We start from the raw sequence: 19957 nt of genomic DNA on the forward strand, positions 1-19957 counted from the left end.
TTGTTAGCTTCCTGTGGAACCACCACACTGCCATGTAGCTAGGCTGCGCCATTCTGTTTCCCTACCAACAGGGAATAGGTATATCCCTCTCTCCAAATTTTTTCTAGCACTTGTATTCCTCTGTCTATTCTTTAACAGTTTTATTCACACACTTCTAGTTTCCTAATGCTGCAGAATGCAAAACACCAGAGATGGACTGGCTTTTATAAAAAGGGGGTTTATTTGGCTATACAGTTACAGTCTTAAGGCCATAAAGTGTCCAAGGTAACACATTAGTGATCGAGTACCTTCACTGGAGGATGGCAAATGGCGTCCAGAAAACCTCTGTTAGCTGGGAAGGCATGTGGCTGGCATCTGCTCCAAAGTTCTGGTTTCCAAAATGGCTTTCTCCCAGGACGTTCCTCTCTAGCAAGCTTGCTCCTCTTCAAAACGTCACTCACAGCTGCACTCCGTTCGGTCTCTTTGAGTCAGCACATTTATATGGCTCCACTGATCAAGGCCCACCCTGAATGGGTGGGGCCACGCCTCCATGGGAGTATCCCACCAGAGTTACCACCCACAGCTGGGTGGGGCACATCTCCATGCAAACAACCTAATTCAAACGTTCCAACTTAATCCCCACTATTCTGTCTGTCCCACAAGATTGCATCAAAGAATATGGCTTTTTCTGGGGGACATAATACATTCAAACTGGCACATTCCACCCCCTGGACCCCAGAAAATCATATTCTTTCCAAATACAGAATACATTCATCCCACAATACCACAGAGACTTAAATCATTTCAGTAACAAAAGTCAAGTACAAGATTCTATCAAAATCAATTACAGGCATGGTGGGTCCTAAGGCATAATTCTCCTTTAGCTTTGGATCTGTGGACTTAGAAGAAGTTATATGCTTCCAATATACAAAGGAGGGACATGCATAGGATAAACATTCCCATTGCCATAAGGAGAAACAGTAAGGAAAATAGGGTTAACAGGACCAAAACAGTTCCTAAAACCCGCAGGACAAACTCTCATTAGATTTCAAAGTCTGAGAGTCATTTACAGAACAACGTTGCATCCTTGGGGCTTGAGAGAACGGGAGTCTAACCCTTCCTAAGTGCCTTTGTGGCAGCCCTTTCCTCTCCAAACACTTGGGTGAGTGCTCCAACATATCCACACATTGGGAGACCACCTTCTTGGCCCCACCGTCCTCAAACATCGGGGCAGCTCCCGGATTCCTTTCCATCTCCGGGGCACACGCTCAACCCCTTCAGAACAGTGTGGTGGCAGCCAGGCTCTCCCCAATTCCCTGGGAATGTGCTCCACCCTCTTTGGGGCTTGGGGTGGCAGGACATTTCCTGAGCATCGAGGTGGAAGGCCCGCCCTCGACCTCCAGGGCAAACTCACCCTTTCCATGCATGTGGGCTGCTCCGCTCTCCCAGCCCGAGACCTCTTGACTCCAGACCTCAACCTCCATGGCTCTGTCTTTGAAGAAATTTTTCCTTTAATTTTTTCCTTGTCTGTCTCTTCCAGTCCAGACCGGCAACGGCTCTGTCTATAAAGATCTCGCAAAAATTCCGTTGGCTTTGCATGAAGCACACAGGGGTCAAAGCCATTAGACAATAGGACTTCCACAAATCCTTTCTGGATAATTCCATCTCCAATCTTGGCTTGTACTGAAATGGCGGCTGGGTTCCATGTTTGGTAACATCTTCACATTGGGCTGTAGCTTTTAGGATTCCACCCCCTGGAAGCCTGTAATTTTCCAAGCCATCAGCTTCTGGTTTCTTTGAACCCAAGAGTTCAGTTCTAAGTTTATCTCTCTTCACTCGCATTTTACTATAAGCTGCAAGAAGAAGCCAGGATACATCCTCCACACGTAGTCTGGAGATCTCCTCAGCTAAGTATTCCAGGTTGTTGCTTCCAGATTCTTCCTTCCATCTGACACCAGGACTTAATTTTGCCAAATTCTCTGCCACTTTAAAACAAGGATCGCCTTTCTTCCAGTTTGCAACAACACATTCATCATTTCTGCTCAAGTCCTCATCAGAAGTATCTTTAGAGTCCATATTTCCACAAACAGTCTCTTTAAAGCAGTTTTGGCCTTTTCTATCAAGCTCCTCACAATTCTTCCAGAAACTTCCCCTTATCCATTTAAAAAGCCGTTCCAACATGTTTGGTATTTGCAAACTCAGCAGCAAAAGCACCCCACTTCTCTGGTACCAAAATCTGTTCTAGTTTCCTAATGCTGCAGAATGCAAAACACCAGAGATGGATTGGCTTTTATAAAAAGGGGGTTTATTTGGCTATACAGTTACAGTCTTAAGGCCATAAAGTGTCCAAGGTAACACATCAGTAATCGAGTACCTTCACTGGAGGATGGCAGATGGCATCCAGAAAACCTCTGTTAGCTGGGAAGGCACGTGGCTGGCGTCTGCTCCAAAGTTCTGGTTTCCAAAATGGCTTTCTCCCAGGACGTTCCTCTCTAGCAAGCTTGCTCCTCTTCAAAACGTCACTCACAGCTGCACTCCGTTCAGTCTCTTTGAGTCAGCACATTTATATGGCTCCACTGATCAAGACCCACCCTGAATGGGTGGGGCCACGCCTCCATGGGAGTATCCCACCAGAGTCACCACCCACAGCTGGGTGGGGCACATCTCCATGCAAACAACCTAATTCAAACGTTCCAACTTAATCCCCACTATTCTGTCTGTCCCATAAGTTTGCATCAAAGAATATGGCTGTTTCTGGGGGACATAATACATTCAAACTGGCACACACACCATACAAGCTTCCATACGTAAACAATTGTTGAATCCCAGTATAATTACATAATTATGCATTTAACACCCCAGTCTATATGAGGACATTTCCGTCTCTTCCCCAAAGAAAGAGGAAAAGGAGGGAAAAAAATGAAGAATAAAAATGTGAAAGATAGAAGAAAAATAAAAATAAAATGCGAAGAAAAGGTCAGACAACATCACCACCACCAGGAATGCCAAATCACTTCTTAAATCCCCCTCTTAGAGACATTTGGCTTAGTATTTTGCTTTTGTAAGAATTAATGGAACCATCTTACAATGTTACCATTAACTATAGACTCTAGTTTGCATTGATTGTATTTTTCCCTTATACCTTCTGTGCTGGTTTGGATGTATTGTGTCCCCCAGAGCGCCATTATCTTTGATGCAGTCTTGTGTGGGCCGGAAACATATTGGTGTTGATTGTGTTGGAGACTTTTTTTTTTTTTTTTAATTAAATTCAGTTTTATTGAAATACATTCACACACCATACAGTCATCCATGGTATACAATCCACTGTCACAGTATGATAACATAGTTATGCGTTCATCACCACAATCTATCTCTGAACATTTTCCTTACATCAGAAAGAACCAGAACAAGAATAAAAAATAAAAGTGAAAAAAGAACACCCAAATCATCCCCTCATCCCACCCCATTTGTCCTTTAGTTTTATCTCCATTTTTCTACTCATCCATACACTAGATAAAGGGGGTGTGATCCACAAGGTCTTCCCAATCACACTGTCACCCCTTGTAATCTACGTTATTATATAATTGTCTTCAGGAGTCCAGACTGCTGGGTTGGAGTTTGGTAGTTCCAGGTATTTACTTCTAGCTATTCCAATACATTAAAACCTAAGAGGTGTTATCTATATAGTGCATAAGAATGTCCACCAGAGTGACCTCTCGACTCCATTTGAAATCTCTCAGCCACTGAAACTATTTTGTCTCATTTTGCATCCCCCTTTTGGTCAAGAAGATAATCTCAGTCCCACAATGCTGGGTCCACATTCATCCCCAGGAGTCATATTCTGCATTGCCAGGGAGATTTACACCCCTGGGAGTCGGGTCCCACGTAGTGGGGAGGGCAGCGAGTTCACCTGTGGAGATGGCTCAGTTAGAGAGAGAGAGGGCCACATCTGAGCAACAAAGAGGTACTCAGGGGGAGACTCTTAGGCACCATTACATGCAAGTTTAGACTCTCCTCTGTGGTAATGAACTTCATAAGGGCAAGTCCCATGCTCGAGGGCTCAGCACATCAAACTGCCAGTCCCAATGTTTGTGACAACATCAACACCAGTCCAGGTGAGGATGTCCAACACATCCGCACCTTCCCCCAGATCCTCGGGGCTGGGGAGGGGGAGGCTGTAAATATCTTTTTTATTACCTGCCCAAATTACTCTGGGATGTTTCACTATTTCACTCCAGCCTATACTAACCTACCATATTTCACTTTGTGTTGGAGACTTTTGATGGAATGTTTCCGTGGAGATGTGATCACTCAACTGTGGGTGAGATCTTTCATTGGATACTTTCCATGGAGGTGTGGCCCCGCCCATTCAGCATGGGCCTTGATTGGTTTACTGGAGCACTATATAAGCTCAGACAGAAGGAGCGAGCTTGCTACAGCCAAGAGGGACACTTTGAAGAATGCACAGGGGCTGAGAGAGGAACTGCAGTTTACAGAGACATTTTGGAGACGGCCTTTGAAAGCAGACTCTTGCTTGGAGAAGCTAAGAGAGGACAAAATCCCCAAGAGTAACTAAGAGTGACATTTTTGAGGAACTGCAGCCTAGAGAGGAACATCCTGGGAGAAAGCCATTTTGAAACCAGAACTTTGGAGTAGATGCCAGCCACGTGCCTTCCCATTTAACAGAGATTTTCTGGACGCCATTGGCCATCCTCCAGTGAAGGTACCCAATTGTTGGTGACTTACCTTGAACACTTTATGGCCTTAAGACTGTAACTTTATAACCAGATAAACCTCCTTTATGAAAACTGATCCATTTCTGATGTTTTGCATTGTGGCAGCGTTAGCAAACTAGCAAACTAGAACCATCCAATTTTCAGCACCTTGCAATGTTGACATTCATTTGTTCTACCTCATTTAAAAACATTCTTATATTTGTAAATTTAATCACCATCATTGACCACTCTAGGTTTCTCTAAGTTATACAATCCCAGACTTTATCTTCCATCTTTCCTTCTGGCATCATACCTCTCCTTAGCCTCCCTCTTTCAACCATACTCACACTGATCTTTGTTCAGAGTACTTACAATATTGTCTTACCATCACACACTATTATGCTCTGCATTACATTTCTGGACCTATACAGTCAATCCTGTTGAATCTTTTGTACTCCTTCAGCATCAAAATGGCCCACTTTCCGACCTCTTTCTTTGTCCTGTTACTGTGTGTTCTCAACTCTCAAATTTCACTCATCAATGCATAGGCCATACTACTGAGACCATGGAGTATCTGTCCTTTTGTTTCTGGGTGATTTCACTCAACGTAATGTGTACTATCAACCGTTTTGTCTTTTGGATTTTATATATTGTATCTTATTTTATTTTTATTTTTTCCTCTCTCTCTCTTTTTACCCATACTGATAGTCTTCATTTCTACACTCTTCTCCAGAGCTGTCTCTCCTGTCTTTTCCTATCTGCCTGTAGTGCTCCCTGTAGTATTTCTTGTAGAGCAGGTATCTTGTTCACGAACTCAGTGTCTGCTTGTCTGAGAATATTTTAAATTCTCCTGCATTTTTGAAGGACAGTTTTGCCGGATATAAAATTCTTGTTTGGCAGTTTTTCTCTTTCAGTATCTTAAATATATTATAGCATTGCCTTCTCGCCTCCATGGTTTCTACTGAGAAATCTGCACATAGTCTTATAGAACTTCCTTTGTATATGATGGGTTCTTTTCTTTTTCAGCCTTCAGAATTCTCTCTTTGTCTTTGACATTTGATAATCTGATTATTAAGTGTCTTGGAGTTGGTCTACTCGGATCTATTCTGTTTGGGATATGCTGTGCTTCTTGGAGTTTTGCAACTCAGCCTGCTGTGCTGATGGGGGAGGGGCAGCAGCTCTGCAGTTTGGGGAGCTTTACTTACAGTTCTGTGCTGTGATCTCAGCCATTCCACCCATTCCAGGCTGGTGTACGGTGTTGTCCAGTCTTGGTTTTCCCTCCCATCAGTTGTTCCAGACTGTTTTCTAGTTGTTCCTGTCTATTTACTAGTTGCTCCAGGGGACTAACTAAATTCCACACCTCCCTATGCCGCCATCTTGGCCTGCCTCCTCAACTAAATTTAAGCCAGACTAATATGCCTTCCATTTTTATAACCTTTTAAAGAGAAATATACTCCAGATTTGTTTTACAATGGCTTTATACTTGTGTACTCTTCCTTGACAATATAGTGGGCTTCTTTTTTTAAAAATTTCTCACCAGATAGAAGTGTATATGAACAGAATCAGTAGTAAATTGGAAATGGTAGAGGATTAGAAAAGTAGTCTTTCTGTTTGTTCTTTATTTTGAAACCAAAGTTTCTGCAATGTTTTCAGTAAGAAATTATAGCCTTTGGAAATATGTGGAACTATTAGTTTTATATTTAGATTTATGATGAAGAGAAATCTTAATATGAAATGAATATTATTTCAGAATTTTAGCCTTAATATATGTAAAATGTTTATATATGTATATTTATAAACAGATGTTAATATGAATATTAGCTTTTTGACATAAGTACATGGTTATAAGAAATATTTTAATCAAGTGAATCAGAACTTCAGTTTTGGTGTGGTGATTTGATCTTGTGTGTCTTTATAAGAATAAATTATAACAGTTTGACAGTGGGTAATGTTTAAGAAATTAACACATTAAAAGCTAAAAAATAAAAAAGAGTCCATATGTGGCATTAACATTGCATTCTCAAGTATCCCTATTGCTTGCATTTTCCCCAAATATTTAGGTAATTTAGTATATCTCATTTTTAAATTTTTTTTTTTTTACTCTTAACATTTTAGGATATTAAAATTTTGCATTATAATAGATTTATATAGTTCCAAGTGCTATGGTCTTTGTTGTTTTTTGTTTGTTGTTTCTTTTCAGGTCTATTTGTGTTGTAAAACTGGGGGTGACTATGTTAATTTGTCCTTTGAGATTCAGTTCAACTAAGATTTATTGAGCCTTCTCAGACTGCATTTACTTAGCATAAACTAATGCTGTAATCCCAGTGAAGTCTTTTTTTTTTTTTTTTTTTTTTTTTATTCTTCATGCATTTTATTGAATTTTAGTGTTTTAAAAATTGATAATCCATGTAACTCTCAATGAAACAACACATTTAATTAAGCAGAACACATCTCCCCTCCCCTACCATCCCAGATTTCATAACTTGCTGAATTTGTTTATTTAACTGTATTTATTAGGACCATGTCCTTGAGTGTCAAAATTCAGCTACTGGCTTTGAGAACAAGAGTACATTTATTGTTCCATCTATTTCGTTAAACAACCTTTCATATGCCCAAGAAAATTGAAACCATTAGTTATATGTCAAACCATTAGACTGAAAAGTATCAACCTAGATAGCCACGACCTACACACATAACTCACACTAACCGATGTCTATTTTTCACAAAACAGTGTCACACACCGAGACACATCCTTTTAGCAACTAGATCTCTGGCTTTATTACTAATCGATTGTGCCATGGCTATATGTGAACAAGTTAATGTAGCTTCCCAAAGCACCTGGGTGTATATTAGAGAAATGATTAGTGTTTGAGGAACCACAGAATTTCAGAGAAGGAAAGGACCACGGAAATATTCTGGGCTCTTTGGTACAAAAGAAGATCAAAGGCCACTTACTGGAGTTATTTTTGGATTAGCTTTGAACATAAGCTAAAATCCACTATACCAGAAATTCTTGGACTTTTGAAATCAAAGGAAAGCTGTTAGTTTTTCATGCCCGTCTGTATAACTACATTGAAAATGGGCCTCTTCTGGTTGTAGTACATGGTGATAATGTTATCACAACAATCGTATTAGAATGGGAAGCTTTGGATTTCTCTATCCACATGCTCCCTGTATGGTATAAGAACCTTTCTCAAAATAAAACACAGGAAATCAATCCTTGACTTTAGTCAGATGTTTCTTTGACTATACAAAAAAAAAAACTGGCAAGGGGAATTCACATAACATCTTACAAGTTCTACTTTAAAAGCACAATGTACAACTTGGAAATTTCTGCCAAATTCACTCTAAATATGATAAATGCTGTCACACATTTTAAACAGCAAACTGACACGCATGACTACATAAAGCTCTCTTTTTATTTTTAATTCATAAACCTTAATGAATATATAATGCCTGATTTTAAATAAATGGATCCTTTAAACAGATAATGGTGATTATACTATAAATAATTAAAGTTTCCAGATTCCTTGCATTCTTGTAAAAGCCAAGTAACCTAGTTTTCAACACCCATATTAGCATGTGGGTGTGGTTCTCTAACCTTAGATACTAAATATTATAATTTATTTTTACTCTTCCCCATGGTGGATTTGGAAAATGGGACATTCATACATTCAGCAATTTCTCCAAAGTCCCTTTACAAGACTGTAATAGTTTTAGAGTACAAACATTTTGCAATATTTTTTGCAAACACAATTTATACATCCTATAATGGTCAAGGGAAAAGGTAGATTTCACCGTAGGTGCCAAATGTCCTCCTTGGCAGACTGTTCTGCTATTCAGTGTTCATAGCTTCTTCATGGATTAATTTTTTTGGAGAGTCTTCACTCTGCAAAGGCATCACTGTTCTAATTCAGTACTGGCTCCCTTGCATGACCATGTCCTTTTGTCTAGTGGGATATGGGTGAACATGGTTTCCATCAGAAAGACATCAAGATCAGACCCATATCATGTAACCAGGCAGCTATAAGGCTGACACATCGCCTACTCCAATCATTTTGTTCCCACTGCTTTCTATACTGTACAGTGGCTGATGCTATTGACTTTTTGGTTTTTGAGAAAAAAACAGTTTGAGAAAAAGTGTTACCCCCTACTATCCCAGCTGAAATTAACTTGCAGAGACCAGGATAACCATGGGCTGCCGGTTGTAACTGAAAAATAAAGCTATGTGGTTTTTCAGCAATTAGACATTTCTGGAGGCATGCAAATGGTGTGTGCAGTCTGGGACATGTTCTTTCTTTCCCAACATCAGTTGCAAGTTCTAAATGAGACCACAAGTCCCCCAGGTCCTTAAAATAGAGTCCTGCTCCATGCAAGTTATTCTTTATAGATGATTAATTCAGTGCCAGTTTCACAGTAAAACACTTTGTTCCAATTTCTGAATCATCCTTATATAGTCATTGGTAGCAAGAACAGATAAAGATGCAGCCTGTCACTCCAGACAGAATATTTGTTTAAAGCTGCTTCATTTATGAAGCAAACATGAACTGTTACCCGCCAATGTACGAAAGTAACAGTGTTGATACAAGCCAAAATTACACTTCTTGAAACTCTCTCTCTTTTTCTTGCAACATACTTATCTCATTATCCTCTTCATTAATCTGTATTTTTTCAACCGCCCTTGTAAGATTTGGTTGTTTCTTCTTCCAGTATAAGGCTCCAAAGGCAAACCCAATTACAAGAGAAAAGAAAGCTGGCAATGCCATGGCTGCCCATTGTAAGCTGGAGTCTCCAGTGGAATTTGAGGCCTTCCCTTTCTCAGGACTTAACGTTGAAGAAAGCACACATTCACTAGTTTCAGATGCCACGATAAAGTCTTTGATGGCATCAATGGATCTATTAAAAATTTGAAAGAATTGTTCAGGAGTAAATTGCCTGCGTTCTGTGTTTTTAGGTGGTTTTTTTACATTCTTAGATGAATGTTCATCCATGCACTCTACAAGGTCATCCACTATTTTCACCAGTTTGTCTATGATAGAATAGTTACTCAAGCCTTCAGAGATATCTGAAAACTTGTCCAGAAGCTCAGTCAAGCTGACTGTCAATTGTTGCACCATCACGCTTATCCAACAATGAGTAGGCAAGACATCCATCCCGGGGACATAGTTGAGGGTTATCATATAGTCTTTTGGAAGATTTGCCACCAATTTTGTAACGTCTTTCACATCATCAGTCACACGACTCCTGCAGGTCCCTGTAGTTCTGACGAGAGGATTAAACAGGAGCAGTTGAAGATAAATGCAAGTGATAATCCAAGTTTGTGTCTTCTTCATAAGGAAAGGCAGCACGGCGATCCAGCCCAGGCAGCGGTGTGGCGACTCCGTTTAGCTGTTCTGGAGCTCCAGCATATTGCACGGGCAGCAGTGGCAAATAGTCCACGCATTGGGTAGCCCGAGCACAGCACCCTCTCCGCGGCCGGTGCCTCCAGCAGCTCTCCCAGTCCCAGCGCGAGGCGGCGAGTGAAGCCCCAGTGAAGTCTTATAATAATTAATTCTATGTCATCTGAAAATTTTTAAGAACTAATGTACTTTGGAAAGTTATTTTCCCAGAAAAATCAAGATTTTAGATCAGTTTCTAGCTCTGTCCTCCAGTATTTTTGCTAATCAATGTGAAATCAACAAACTCAATTACAATGTCTTTGGCCTATAACTTTGAAAAACTGAATTAGAAGAATTTTTATAGTTTATTAGTGTTATATACCTTTGTGTTTGTTAGTTTCTTCCATGGAAATTTAAACTTGGGAGGTTCTCTTTAGATCAAGAATTAATCTTCCTTTGATTTTCTCCAGAATTCCCAGTGATGTCTAATGGAGTAGTTCAAGTAAGTCTACCCTAAGCCATGTTACTATCATTTTCTGATACTCTGAGTCATTCTTGGCTTAGTATATCTCTTATAAAGTGTGCACAATTATTCCATAGTCTAGCTTTTTTCTGGGTATCGCCTCACATATAAATCAACTCTGAGTAGTGAAATAATGGAGGAACTATCATATTTGATACTAAAATGACCCCAGCAGAAGATAATGACTAAACAGGTTTTGACATTGGAGTGAGACTTGCCAAGATAGGCCTTTTAGAACCTCTCTATAAGGTCTTTCCCTATGTGTATATATTTTCCTAAAATTTCAGCATGTCAGCCCCAATCAGGATGGTGGAATGAGAAGCTATGGGGCTTTGTCCCCCCACGCAAACTTTGAACAACTAGAAAGAACTAGCAGAAATATCTTTTTCAAAGCTCCAGAAAATAGTTAAAGGGCTGCAGTAACAGGGTGAGCAAATCGAAGAAAAGGCTACTTAAAAGCAGTAGAATCTCGTGGCACCCTGGCTGGCTCCTCCCCCAATCCTCACCAGCTCAGCATGGAGCCAGCCCGCATTCCTAGTGTGGATCCGTGGTCCTGGATTGAGAAGGAGCAGGGTCACCCTTGTGCACATACTGAGAGCATATAAGTCTGCCGTAGTCCATCTAGTGGTAGCTGAGGGACTTGCCATCCCAGAACTTGCCCAGCATGTAGAAGGTAGCTCTCAGAGCTCTCTACAGAACACTGTGGAAGAGCAGTCAAGTGGATGCTTGGGGCAAGACATTGCTGGCTGTAGGACATGTAGTCAAGTGCCTGAACCATGACAAAACTATTCACTAGGGAAGAAGGGACCTTTGTACCCATATAATTCCTTTGGCCAAACACATGCCTAATACAAAAGAAATATATGTAGAAAGAATCTTGGAGGCCCCTACGTTTTGGCCTGAACCTATTATCTAAATGATTTTTATGGATAAGCTCTGGAGGAAAGTACTCTTACAGGTGAGTCTGCAATGTCTGGGAAAGGTATTTTCTGTTTTCTTTTCCATCTTTTTTGTTAGCTCCTGGCATTCAAGGAAACCTCTGTCATAACACTAGCTGGATACAAGCTTAAGGAACAGACACCTCAGAGTCTAAATTCCAGCAATAACATATTAATGTCAAAATGTCCAGGTTTCAATGAAAGATTACAAAACTTGCAAAAAGACAGGAAGCAATGGCTCAGGCAGATGAGAAGGTTGAAGCATTAGAAACCATCAGTGAGGCAGTTCAGATCTTGAGCATTTCAGGCACTTTTTAAAAATGGTCCTAAATATGTGTGAAGAGCTAAAGGGAATCATGGACAAAGAGCCAAAGGAAATCAGGAAAATGATAGAAGGATACAAAGAGAATATCAATATAGATATGGAAATTATGAAAAGAAACCAAACAGAGCTGAAGTTAGAAATTAAAAATTCCCTAGAATGGTTTAACAGCAGATTGAAACTGGCAGAAGAAAGACTCAGTGAACTTGAAGGTAATACAATTGAAGTAATCCAGTTGGAGGAACAGGAAAAAGGAAAGAATGAAGGAAAGTTAACAGAGCCTGAGGAACCTGTGGGTTATCATGAAGTGTATCAGTGTACACGCACATTGTGGGAATAACAGAAGGAGAAGTGAGAGAGAAAGGGGCAGAGAGAATATTGAAAGAAATAATGGCTGAAAACTTCCCATGTTTAACAAAAGACCTAAGTATATGTATTGTAGATGCTCAGTGAACTCCAAACAGGATAAAACTGAATAGACCCACACTGCAGCGTGTTATAATCAAATGTCAAATGCCAAAGTTAGAACAGAATTCTGAGAGCTGCAAGAGAGAAGCAATATGTCACACACAAGAGAGTCTCAATGAGATTAAGTGCTGATTTCTCATGGGAAACCATAGGAGGCAAGAAGGCAGTAGGAAGACATATTTAAAATGCTGAAATAAAAAGAAATGCCAACCAAGAACTCGATATGTGGCAAAACAGTCTTTCAAAAATGAGGTAAAGATTAAGACTTTCCCAGTTAAATAAAAGCTAAGGGAGTTCACCATAACTAGATTGGCCCTACAAGAAATGCTAAAGGGGGTTCTTCAGGTTGAAAAGAAAGGACGTTAGATAACTGACTGAAGCTACATGAAGAAATGAAAATCTCTTCATGGACATGGAAGTATTATGTGTTCAAGGATTATGATGTGTGCCACCTGCTATTAAATGTTCAGAAAGTAAGTAGATAAATAGATAGGCAGATAGATATTAGGATGATATGGCAAAGGTGACAATGTTAAAATTGGTGGTTCTGGGTATTTGGGGAGGGGTAGGGTATGTTAAGTTCTCTGTATGGGGTTTGTTGTAATTTTTTTCACTGTATTGTAGATTTGGAATGATTTCATAATAAAAAATTAGAAAACCATTTCAGCGCATCATAAATAATATCATCAAATTTATAATTTTAGTAAGTAGAGATATAAATATTTTTCTGTTTACAAATACATATGTGTGTGAGAGGTTTTTGAGGAAACACATTGATCTAAACCTCTGCTGGAGCAGAAGACCATGTGTCTTAAATAATTTACTATACTAACCACAGTTGTTTTCTGTTTAATTATTTTTGTGCAGACAGAAAATCTGAGGTTTTTATTTATTACCTTAGCCTAGTGGCATATCCCTGCTTTCTGAGTTGACAGATTTTCAATTTTTGTCTCATTTAGGAACATAGAAATATCAATTACAAAATGAACAGGACAGTGAATTCTTATGTAAGACAACTGATTAGAATGTCAAGTTTCTAATTATTTTTTTGTATAGGTTATTGTAAAAAGTTCTAAAATTTTGGAATATTTAGAATATACTTGTGTTCAAGTAACATGTTTAGATTTATTAAACCTAAAATAAACAATTGTGTATTTTTCCCATCTCTGTGTAAAGACATTTGGTTTTAAATGCCATTTCAATTATGTGTTTTAAAATTAATTCAGCTTATCTCTATGTATCCTTTTTTTTAAATTCAGTTTTATTGAGATATATTCACATACTATACAGTCATCCATGGTGTACAATCAACTGTTCACAGTACCATCATATAGCTGTGCATTCATCACCCCAATCTATTTTTGAACATTTTCCTTACACCAGAAAGAATCAGAATAAGAATAAAAAATAAAAATGAAAAAGAACACCCAAATCACCCCTCCCATCCCACCCTATTTTTCGTTTAAGTTTTGTCTCCGTTTTTCTACTCATCCATCCATACACTGGATAAAGGGAGTACGATCCACAAGGTTTTCACAATCACACTGTCACCCCTTGTAAGCTACATTGTTGTACAGTTGTCTTCAGGAGTCAAGACTACTGGGTTGGAGTTTGGTATTTTCAGGTATTTACTTCTCACTATTCCAATATATTAAAACCTAAAAAGTGTTATCTATATAGTGCATAAGAATGTCCACCAGAGTGACTTCTTGACTCCATTTGAAATCTCTCAGCCACTGAAGCTTTATTTCATTTCATTTTACATCCCCTTTTTGGTCAAGATGTTCTTAATCCCACAATGCCAGGTCCAGATTCATCCCCAGAAGTCATATCCTGCATTGCCAAGGAGATTTACACCCCTGAGAGTCAGGTCCCACATAGAGAGGAGGGCAGCAAGATCACCCACCAAAGTGGCTTAGTTAGAGAGAGAGGGCCACATCTGAGCAACAAAGAGGCACTCAGGGGGAGACTCTTAGGCACAGTTATAAGCAGGTTTAGCCTCTCCTTGCAGCAACAAGCTTCATGGGGTCCAGCCCCAAGACAGAGGGCTCAGCACATCCAGCTGTCAGTCCCCAGTGTTTGTGAGAACATCAGCAACAATCCAGATGAGGAAGTCCAACACCTCTGCATTCTCCCCCAGCTCTTCAGGGGAGCCCCAAATATATATTTTTATTCTCCACCCAAATTACTTTAGGATGTGTTGCTATTTCATTCTGATCTATACAGACCTACCATAGTTCATTTCCTATTCCAAGTTCCATGTAATTGTAGTGTTTGAACAAACTGACTGTAGAAGTTATATTGTATAGAAAATATAGATCCTGCACCAAATAAACATCTCTTCCCTTGGTCTCACATGGAAGTTGAAGTTTGAACACGGTCAGTTTCAACCTTTACCCTTTGGCCCGACGATTTGCTCTAGTCTTAACCAGATCTACTTTATTCATATCTCTAATTGAAGTCTGGGCTCTATTTCAGCTTTTTTTTTTTAAACAGTTGCTGTATGTGTTAATACTGATACTCATATCTGCCAAGCTGTAGCTCTGAGTTTCAGGTGTTCCAGAGACCAATCAGGTTATGCATTAAGGGATCAACATCTCAGAGTTTGGAGATAGCCGTTACAATTCAGGAGTAGATTTGACTGCTGTAAGAGCTTATAATCTAGGGACCATTTTAATAATCATTTCCCTGTTAGGCTGTGCTCTAAGATTCAATTCTGAATTTATGCATTGTAGTTAGTCCATATTGGTGAGTTTTGCTCATTAGTGTTATTTCATATTAGTGAGACCATACAGTATTTGTCTTTTTGTTTCTGGCTAACTTCACTCAACATAATGTCCTCAAGGTTCATCCATGTTATTATATGTTCCATGTTCCATGTCTTTGTTCCGTCTTACAGCTGCATAATATTCCATCATGTGTATATACCAGTTTGTTTATCCACTCGTCCATTGATGGACATTTGGGCTGCTTCCATCTCTTGGCAGTCATGAATAATGCTACAATAAACATTGGTTTGCAAATGTCCATTTGTGTCTTAGCTTTCAGTTCCTTTGAGTATATATCTAGCAATGGAATAGCTGGGTCATATGGCAAATCTATACTTAGCTTCCTGAGGAGCCTCCACACTGTCTTCCAGAGTGGTTGCACCATTCTACATTCCCACCAGCAATGAATAAGTTTGCCTCTTTCTCCACATCCTCTCCAGCACTTGTCCTTTTCTGTTTTTTGGATAATGGCTATTCTGGTAGGTGTGAGATGGTATCTCATGGTGGTTTTGATTTGCATTTCCCTAATAGCCAGTGAAGTTGAGCATTTTTTCATACGTTTTTGAGACATTTGTGTTTCCTCTTTGGAAAAGTGTCTGTCCATGTCTTCTGCCCATTTTTTAATTGGGTTGTTTGTCTTTCTTTTGTTGAGTTGTAGGATTGCTTTATATATTTGGGATATTAAACCCTTATCTGATGTGTGGTTTCCAAATATTGTCTCCCATTGTGTAGGCTGCCTTTTTAACTTTTCTAACAAAGTTCTTTGATGTACAAAAGTGTTTGATTTTGAGGAGATCCCGTTTGTCTGTTTGTTCTTTGGTTGCTTGCGCTTTGGGTGTAAAGTCTAGGAAACCACCTCCTATAACAAGATCTTTAAGGTAGTGCCCTATGTTTTCTTCTACGAGTCTTATGGTCTTAGCACTTATGTTTAGGTCTTTGATCCAATTAGAGTTAATTTTTGTATAAGGTGCAAGGTAGGAGTCCTCTTTCATTCTTTTGGAAATGGATATCCAGTTCTCCAAACACCATTTATTGAAGAGGCTGCTCTGTCCCAGTTGATTGGGCTTGACTGCTTTATCAAAGATCAGTTGTCCATAGATGCGAGAGTCAATTTCTGAACACTCAGTTTGATTCCATTGGTCGGTATCTCTGTCCTTATGCCAGTACCATGCTGTTTGGGGCACTGTAGCTTTGTAATACGCTTCAGAGTCAGGTAGTGTGAGACCTCCCACTTCGTTCCTCTTTCTCAAGATTTTTTTGGCTATTCAGGACACCTTGCCCTTCCAAATAAATTTTGTTATTGGTTTTTCTATTTCTGTAAAGTAAGTTGTTGGGATTTTAATTGGTATTGCATTGAATCTATACATCAGTTTAGGTAGAGTTGACATTTTAATTATATTTAGTCTTTCAATCCATGAACACAGTATGTTCTTCCATTCTTTTAGGTCTTGTTTGATTTCTTTTAGCAGTTTCTTCTAATTTGCTTTGTATAGGTCTTTTGTGGCCTTCGTTAAGTTTATTCCTAAATACTTGATTTTTTTGGTTGCTCTTGTAAATGGAATTTTTTTTTTAATTTCTTCCTCTTGTTGCACATTACTTGTGTATAAGAACACTGCAGATTTTTGTGTGTTGATCTTATAGCCTGCCGCTTTGCTGTATTCATTGATTAGCTCTAATAGCTTTGCTGTAGATTTTTCTGGATTTTCTACATATAGAATCATGTCATCTGCAAACAGTGAAAGTTCTATGTATCCTTTTAAAATATGTTTTATAGTGAGCACAAGTAGTGTGATCTCTTACAAATTCCTGAATGTGCTAAGATATTGTAGATGTAGCACTTCTTTATATGAATATGGTAAAAACTGTGTTGCTCTCTTTTCTACATGTTTTAAAAATAAAATTTCTGTATACTGGAGTTCCTCATCAACTGTGTGAATATAAAGTCATGGGAGTCTTGAGATCTTCTAGGTATTTGACAGGGTTACTGTATTCTCTAGTTTAAGTGTTCTGTTTTTCAGTTAGCCTTTACTTCATACAAAGTCTTGTATTTAAATTTCTCATATCATTGGTATTCTAAGTAGTGCTTTTGCAGTCAAATCTCTGAAAGTGATTGCCTCTTTCCCCCATGGCTCTACAATTTATAAGAGAACATAAAATGAAAAGACTAGACCAAGATGATTTTGGTGTACATGGTCATAATCTTGATATCAGTGTAGAGAGTAAAGACTGTATCTGTTCAGAATATACTGGTTAACTAACTGATCAATTTAAATTTCATATAATAATTCCTTTTCATTGTTTAGCTGGTGATTTTGTTTGCTGCTTTTAATTTGTAGGTGTTGGTTGTCTTTGACTTTATGTCTTGAGAAATTTATGATTGGGTACTTTATTTACGACCTTGTAGTCTCAGCTTAGGCAATTGATTGAAATTTAGGGGTATTTAGTATGTATTTTTTTTAAAAGCTTAAATTGGGAAAATGAACCAACAGTACTAATATGATGGTAGTTTTGGAGCAAGGTAAGAAGGGAATGGCAGGTTAATTTCTTTATAGTTCTGTTGGTCTTTTATTGTTAAAGTCTTATTTACAATATTTAACATGATTTGGTTTTGGAGATTTGTAATGTATTGTTATGCTTTAAAGTTGTGAGAGAAAATTATAATTCATTGTGATTATATTTGTAGAAAACAGTTTGTATACATGCAATGCAAATATAAATTAAAAAAAAATTTTAATTAGAGAAATTGTAGGTTTACAGAAAAATCCTGTAGAAAATACAGCATTCCCATACTCTTCCACCATTGTTAACTCTTTGCATTATTGTGGTACCTTTGCTACAGTTGACAAAAGAATATTATAATTGTACTATTAACTATAGTTCATACATTAGGATGTATTTTTTCCCACCCTATAATTAACACCGTTCATTAGTGTGATATACTTTTTATAATTCATGAAAGAACATCTTCATAATTGTATTACTAAGAATAGTCCATTGTTTATGATAGGGTTGATTGTGTTATACAGTCCGATGTTTTATCTTTTAATTTTTATTCTCATAACATACATATGACCTAAAACTTCCCCTTTTAACCACATTCACATATATAATTCATTGCTGTTAATTATACTCATAATGTTGTGCTACCATTACCACCATCTATTTCCAAAACTTTACAGTTAGCCCTAATGGGAATATACAATGTAAGCATTACCTCCTGTGCTGGTTTGAATCTGTTACGTACCTCAGAAAAGCCTATATTCTTTTAATCCAATCTTGTCGAGGCAGACCTATTGTTGGGTGAGACCTTTTGATTAGGTTGTTTCCATGGAAATGTGACCCCACCCGTTTGAGGTGAGTCTTAATCCTTTACTGGAGTCCTTTAAGAGTGCTCTTGGAGAGAGAGAGAGTTTAGAAAGAAAACCCCCTGGGAGAATCAAGAAGGACCCATAGGAAAAGCTAAGAGACAGAAGCCCAGGGACATTTTGGAGAAAGCCACGGAAACCAGAAGCTAAACCTGGGAGAGAAGGACCAGCAGACTCTAGCCATGTGCCTTCCCATGTGGCAGAGGAACCCCAGATGCCATTGCCCTTGCCTCAGAGAAAGTATCATCTTGTTGATGCCTTAATAGGGACATTTTCGTGGCCTTAGAACTGTAAATTTGTGAACTAATAAAGCTCCATTGTAAAAGCCAATCCATTTCTGGTATATTGCATTCTGGCAGCTTTAGGAAACCAAAACAACTTCCCATTCCCTACCCAGCCTCGGGTAACTTACATTCTAGATTCTAGATCTATGAATTTGCGTGTTCTAATTATTTCATAAACAGTGAGATAATCCAATATTTATCCTTTGTGTCTGGCTTATTTCATTCAACATAATAGCTTCAGGATTCATCCATGTTGTCACATGAATCAGAACTTTGTTCCTTTTTAATACTGAATAATATTCCATTGTATGTACATACCATATTTTATTTATCCATTCATTGGCTGGTAGACAGTTGGGTTGCTTCCATCTTATGTGCTAACTCTGAAGATTAGTTTCTCTTCCCTAAGGTTTTATTGTAGGTGTGTTAAGGCTCTTCTTTGATGCTTGGTCCAACTTATAATGGCCCTTTAGAGTAGCCTGTGTTTAACTGTTCAGATTTTTTTTAGGTCTTCTGCACCTGTTTCTGGCCCTGGATATGCAGTAAAGCTTTTTAAGATTTCACTTTTATGTGTAGTTGTTTCACCTCCAGGACAAATCTTCCTTTCCTCTCTTTCTTCTCTGGGAATTTTGATCTGTTCTGTTTGTTTTTGTACAGAACTTTCTCCCCAACTCCTATAGTTTGTTTTAAATTCTCTCCTTCACTCAGTGCCTCCTTTCCATTACACTTTTCAACTCTGGGGCCTATCCTGTCTTACAGCAGTTCAGTCCCCCACCCTTTTAAAAATTTTATTATTATTTTTTATTAGAGAAGTTGTAGGTTACAGAATGTGCCAGTTTGAATGTGTTATGTCCCCCAGAACGCCATTATCTTTGATGCAGTCTTGTGTGGGAAGACATTAGTGTTGATTAGATTGTAATTCTTTGATTGAGTGTTTCCATGGAGATGTGACCCACCCAGTTGTAGGTGATAACTCTGATTGGATAATTTCCATGGCCCTGCCCATCCGGCATGGTCCTTGATTAGTTTACTAGAGCACTATATAAGCTCAGACAGAAGGAGCGAGCTTGCAACGGCCAAGAGGGGCACTCTGAGGAACATAGGAGGTGAGAGAGGAGCTGCAGATGAGAAACAGTTTGAAGATGGCCCTTGAAAGCAGGCTTTGCTCCAGAGAAGCTAAGAGAGGAAAAATGCCTCAAGAACAACTAAGAGTGACA

The 19957-nt window shown here is 38.7% G+C and overlaps 2 protein-coding genes across 4 annotated transcripts in view; one reads left to right on the top strand and one right to left on the bottom strand.

Annotated features, from left to right (window-relative positions):
* The window catches only part of ACBD6 (acyl-CoA binding domain containing 6), a 369499-nt gene that overhangs the window by 53948 nt on the left and 295594 nt on the right, over positions 1–19957 (top strand). The gene's annotated exons all lie outside the window — the stretch shown is intronic.
* Positions 7070–10210, bottom strand: LOC119526274 (kit ligand-like). Its single transcript, XM_037825240.1, has one exon. The coding sequence runs from the start codon at positions 10025–10027 to the stop codon at positions 9290–9292; it is 738 nt and encodes a 245-aa protein (XP_037681168.1). The 5' UTR covers positions 10028–10210; the 3' UTR covers positions 7070–9289.

This window comes from Choloepus didactylus, chromosome 2, assembly GCF_015220235.1.
Source record: "Choloepus didactylus isolate mChoDid1 chromosome 2, mChoDid1.pri, whole genome shotgun sequence".
Classification (NCBI taxonomy): Eukaryota; Metazoa; Chordata; class Mammalia; order Pilosa; family Megalonychidae; genus Choloepus; species Choloepus didactylus.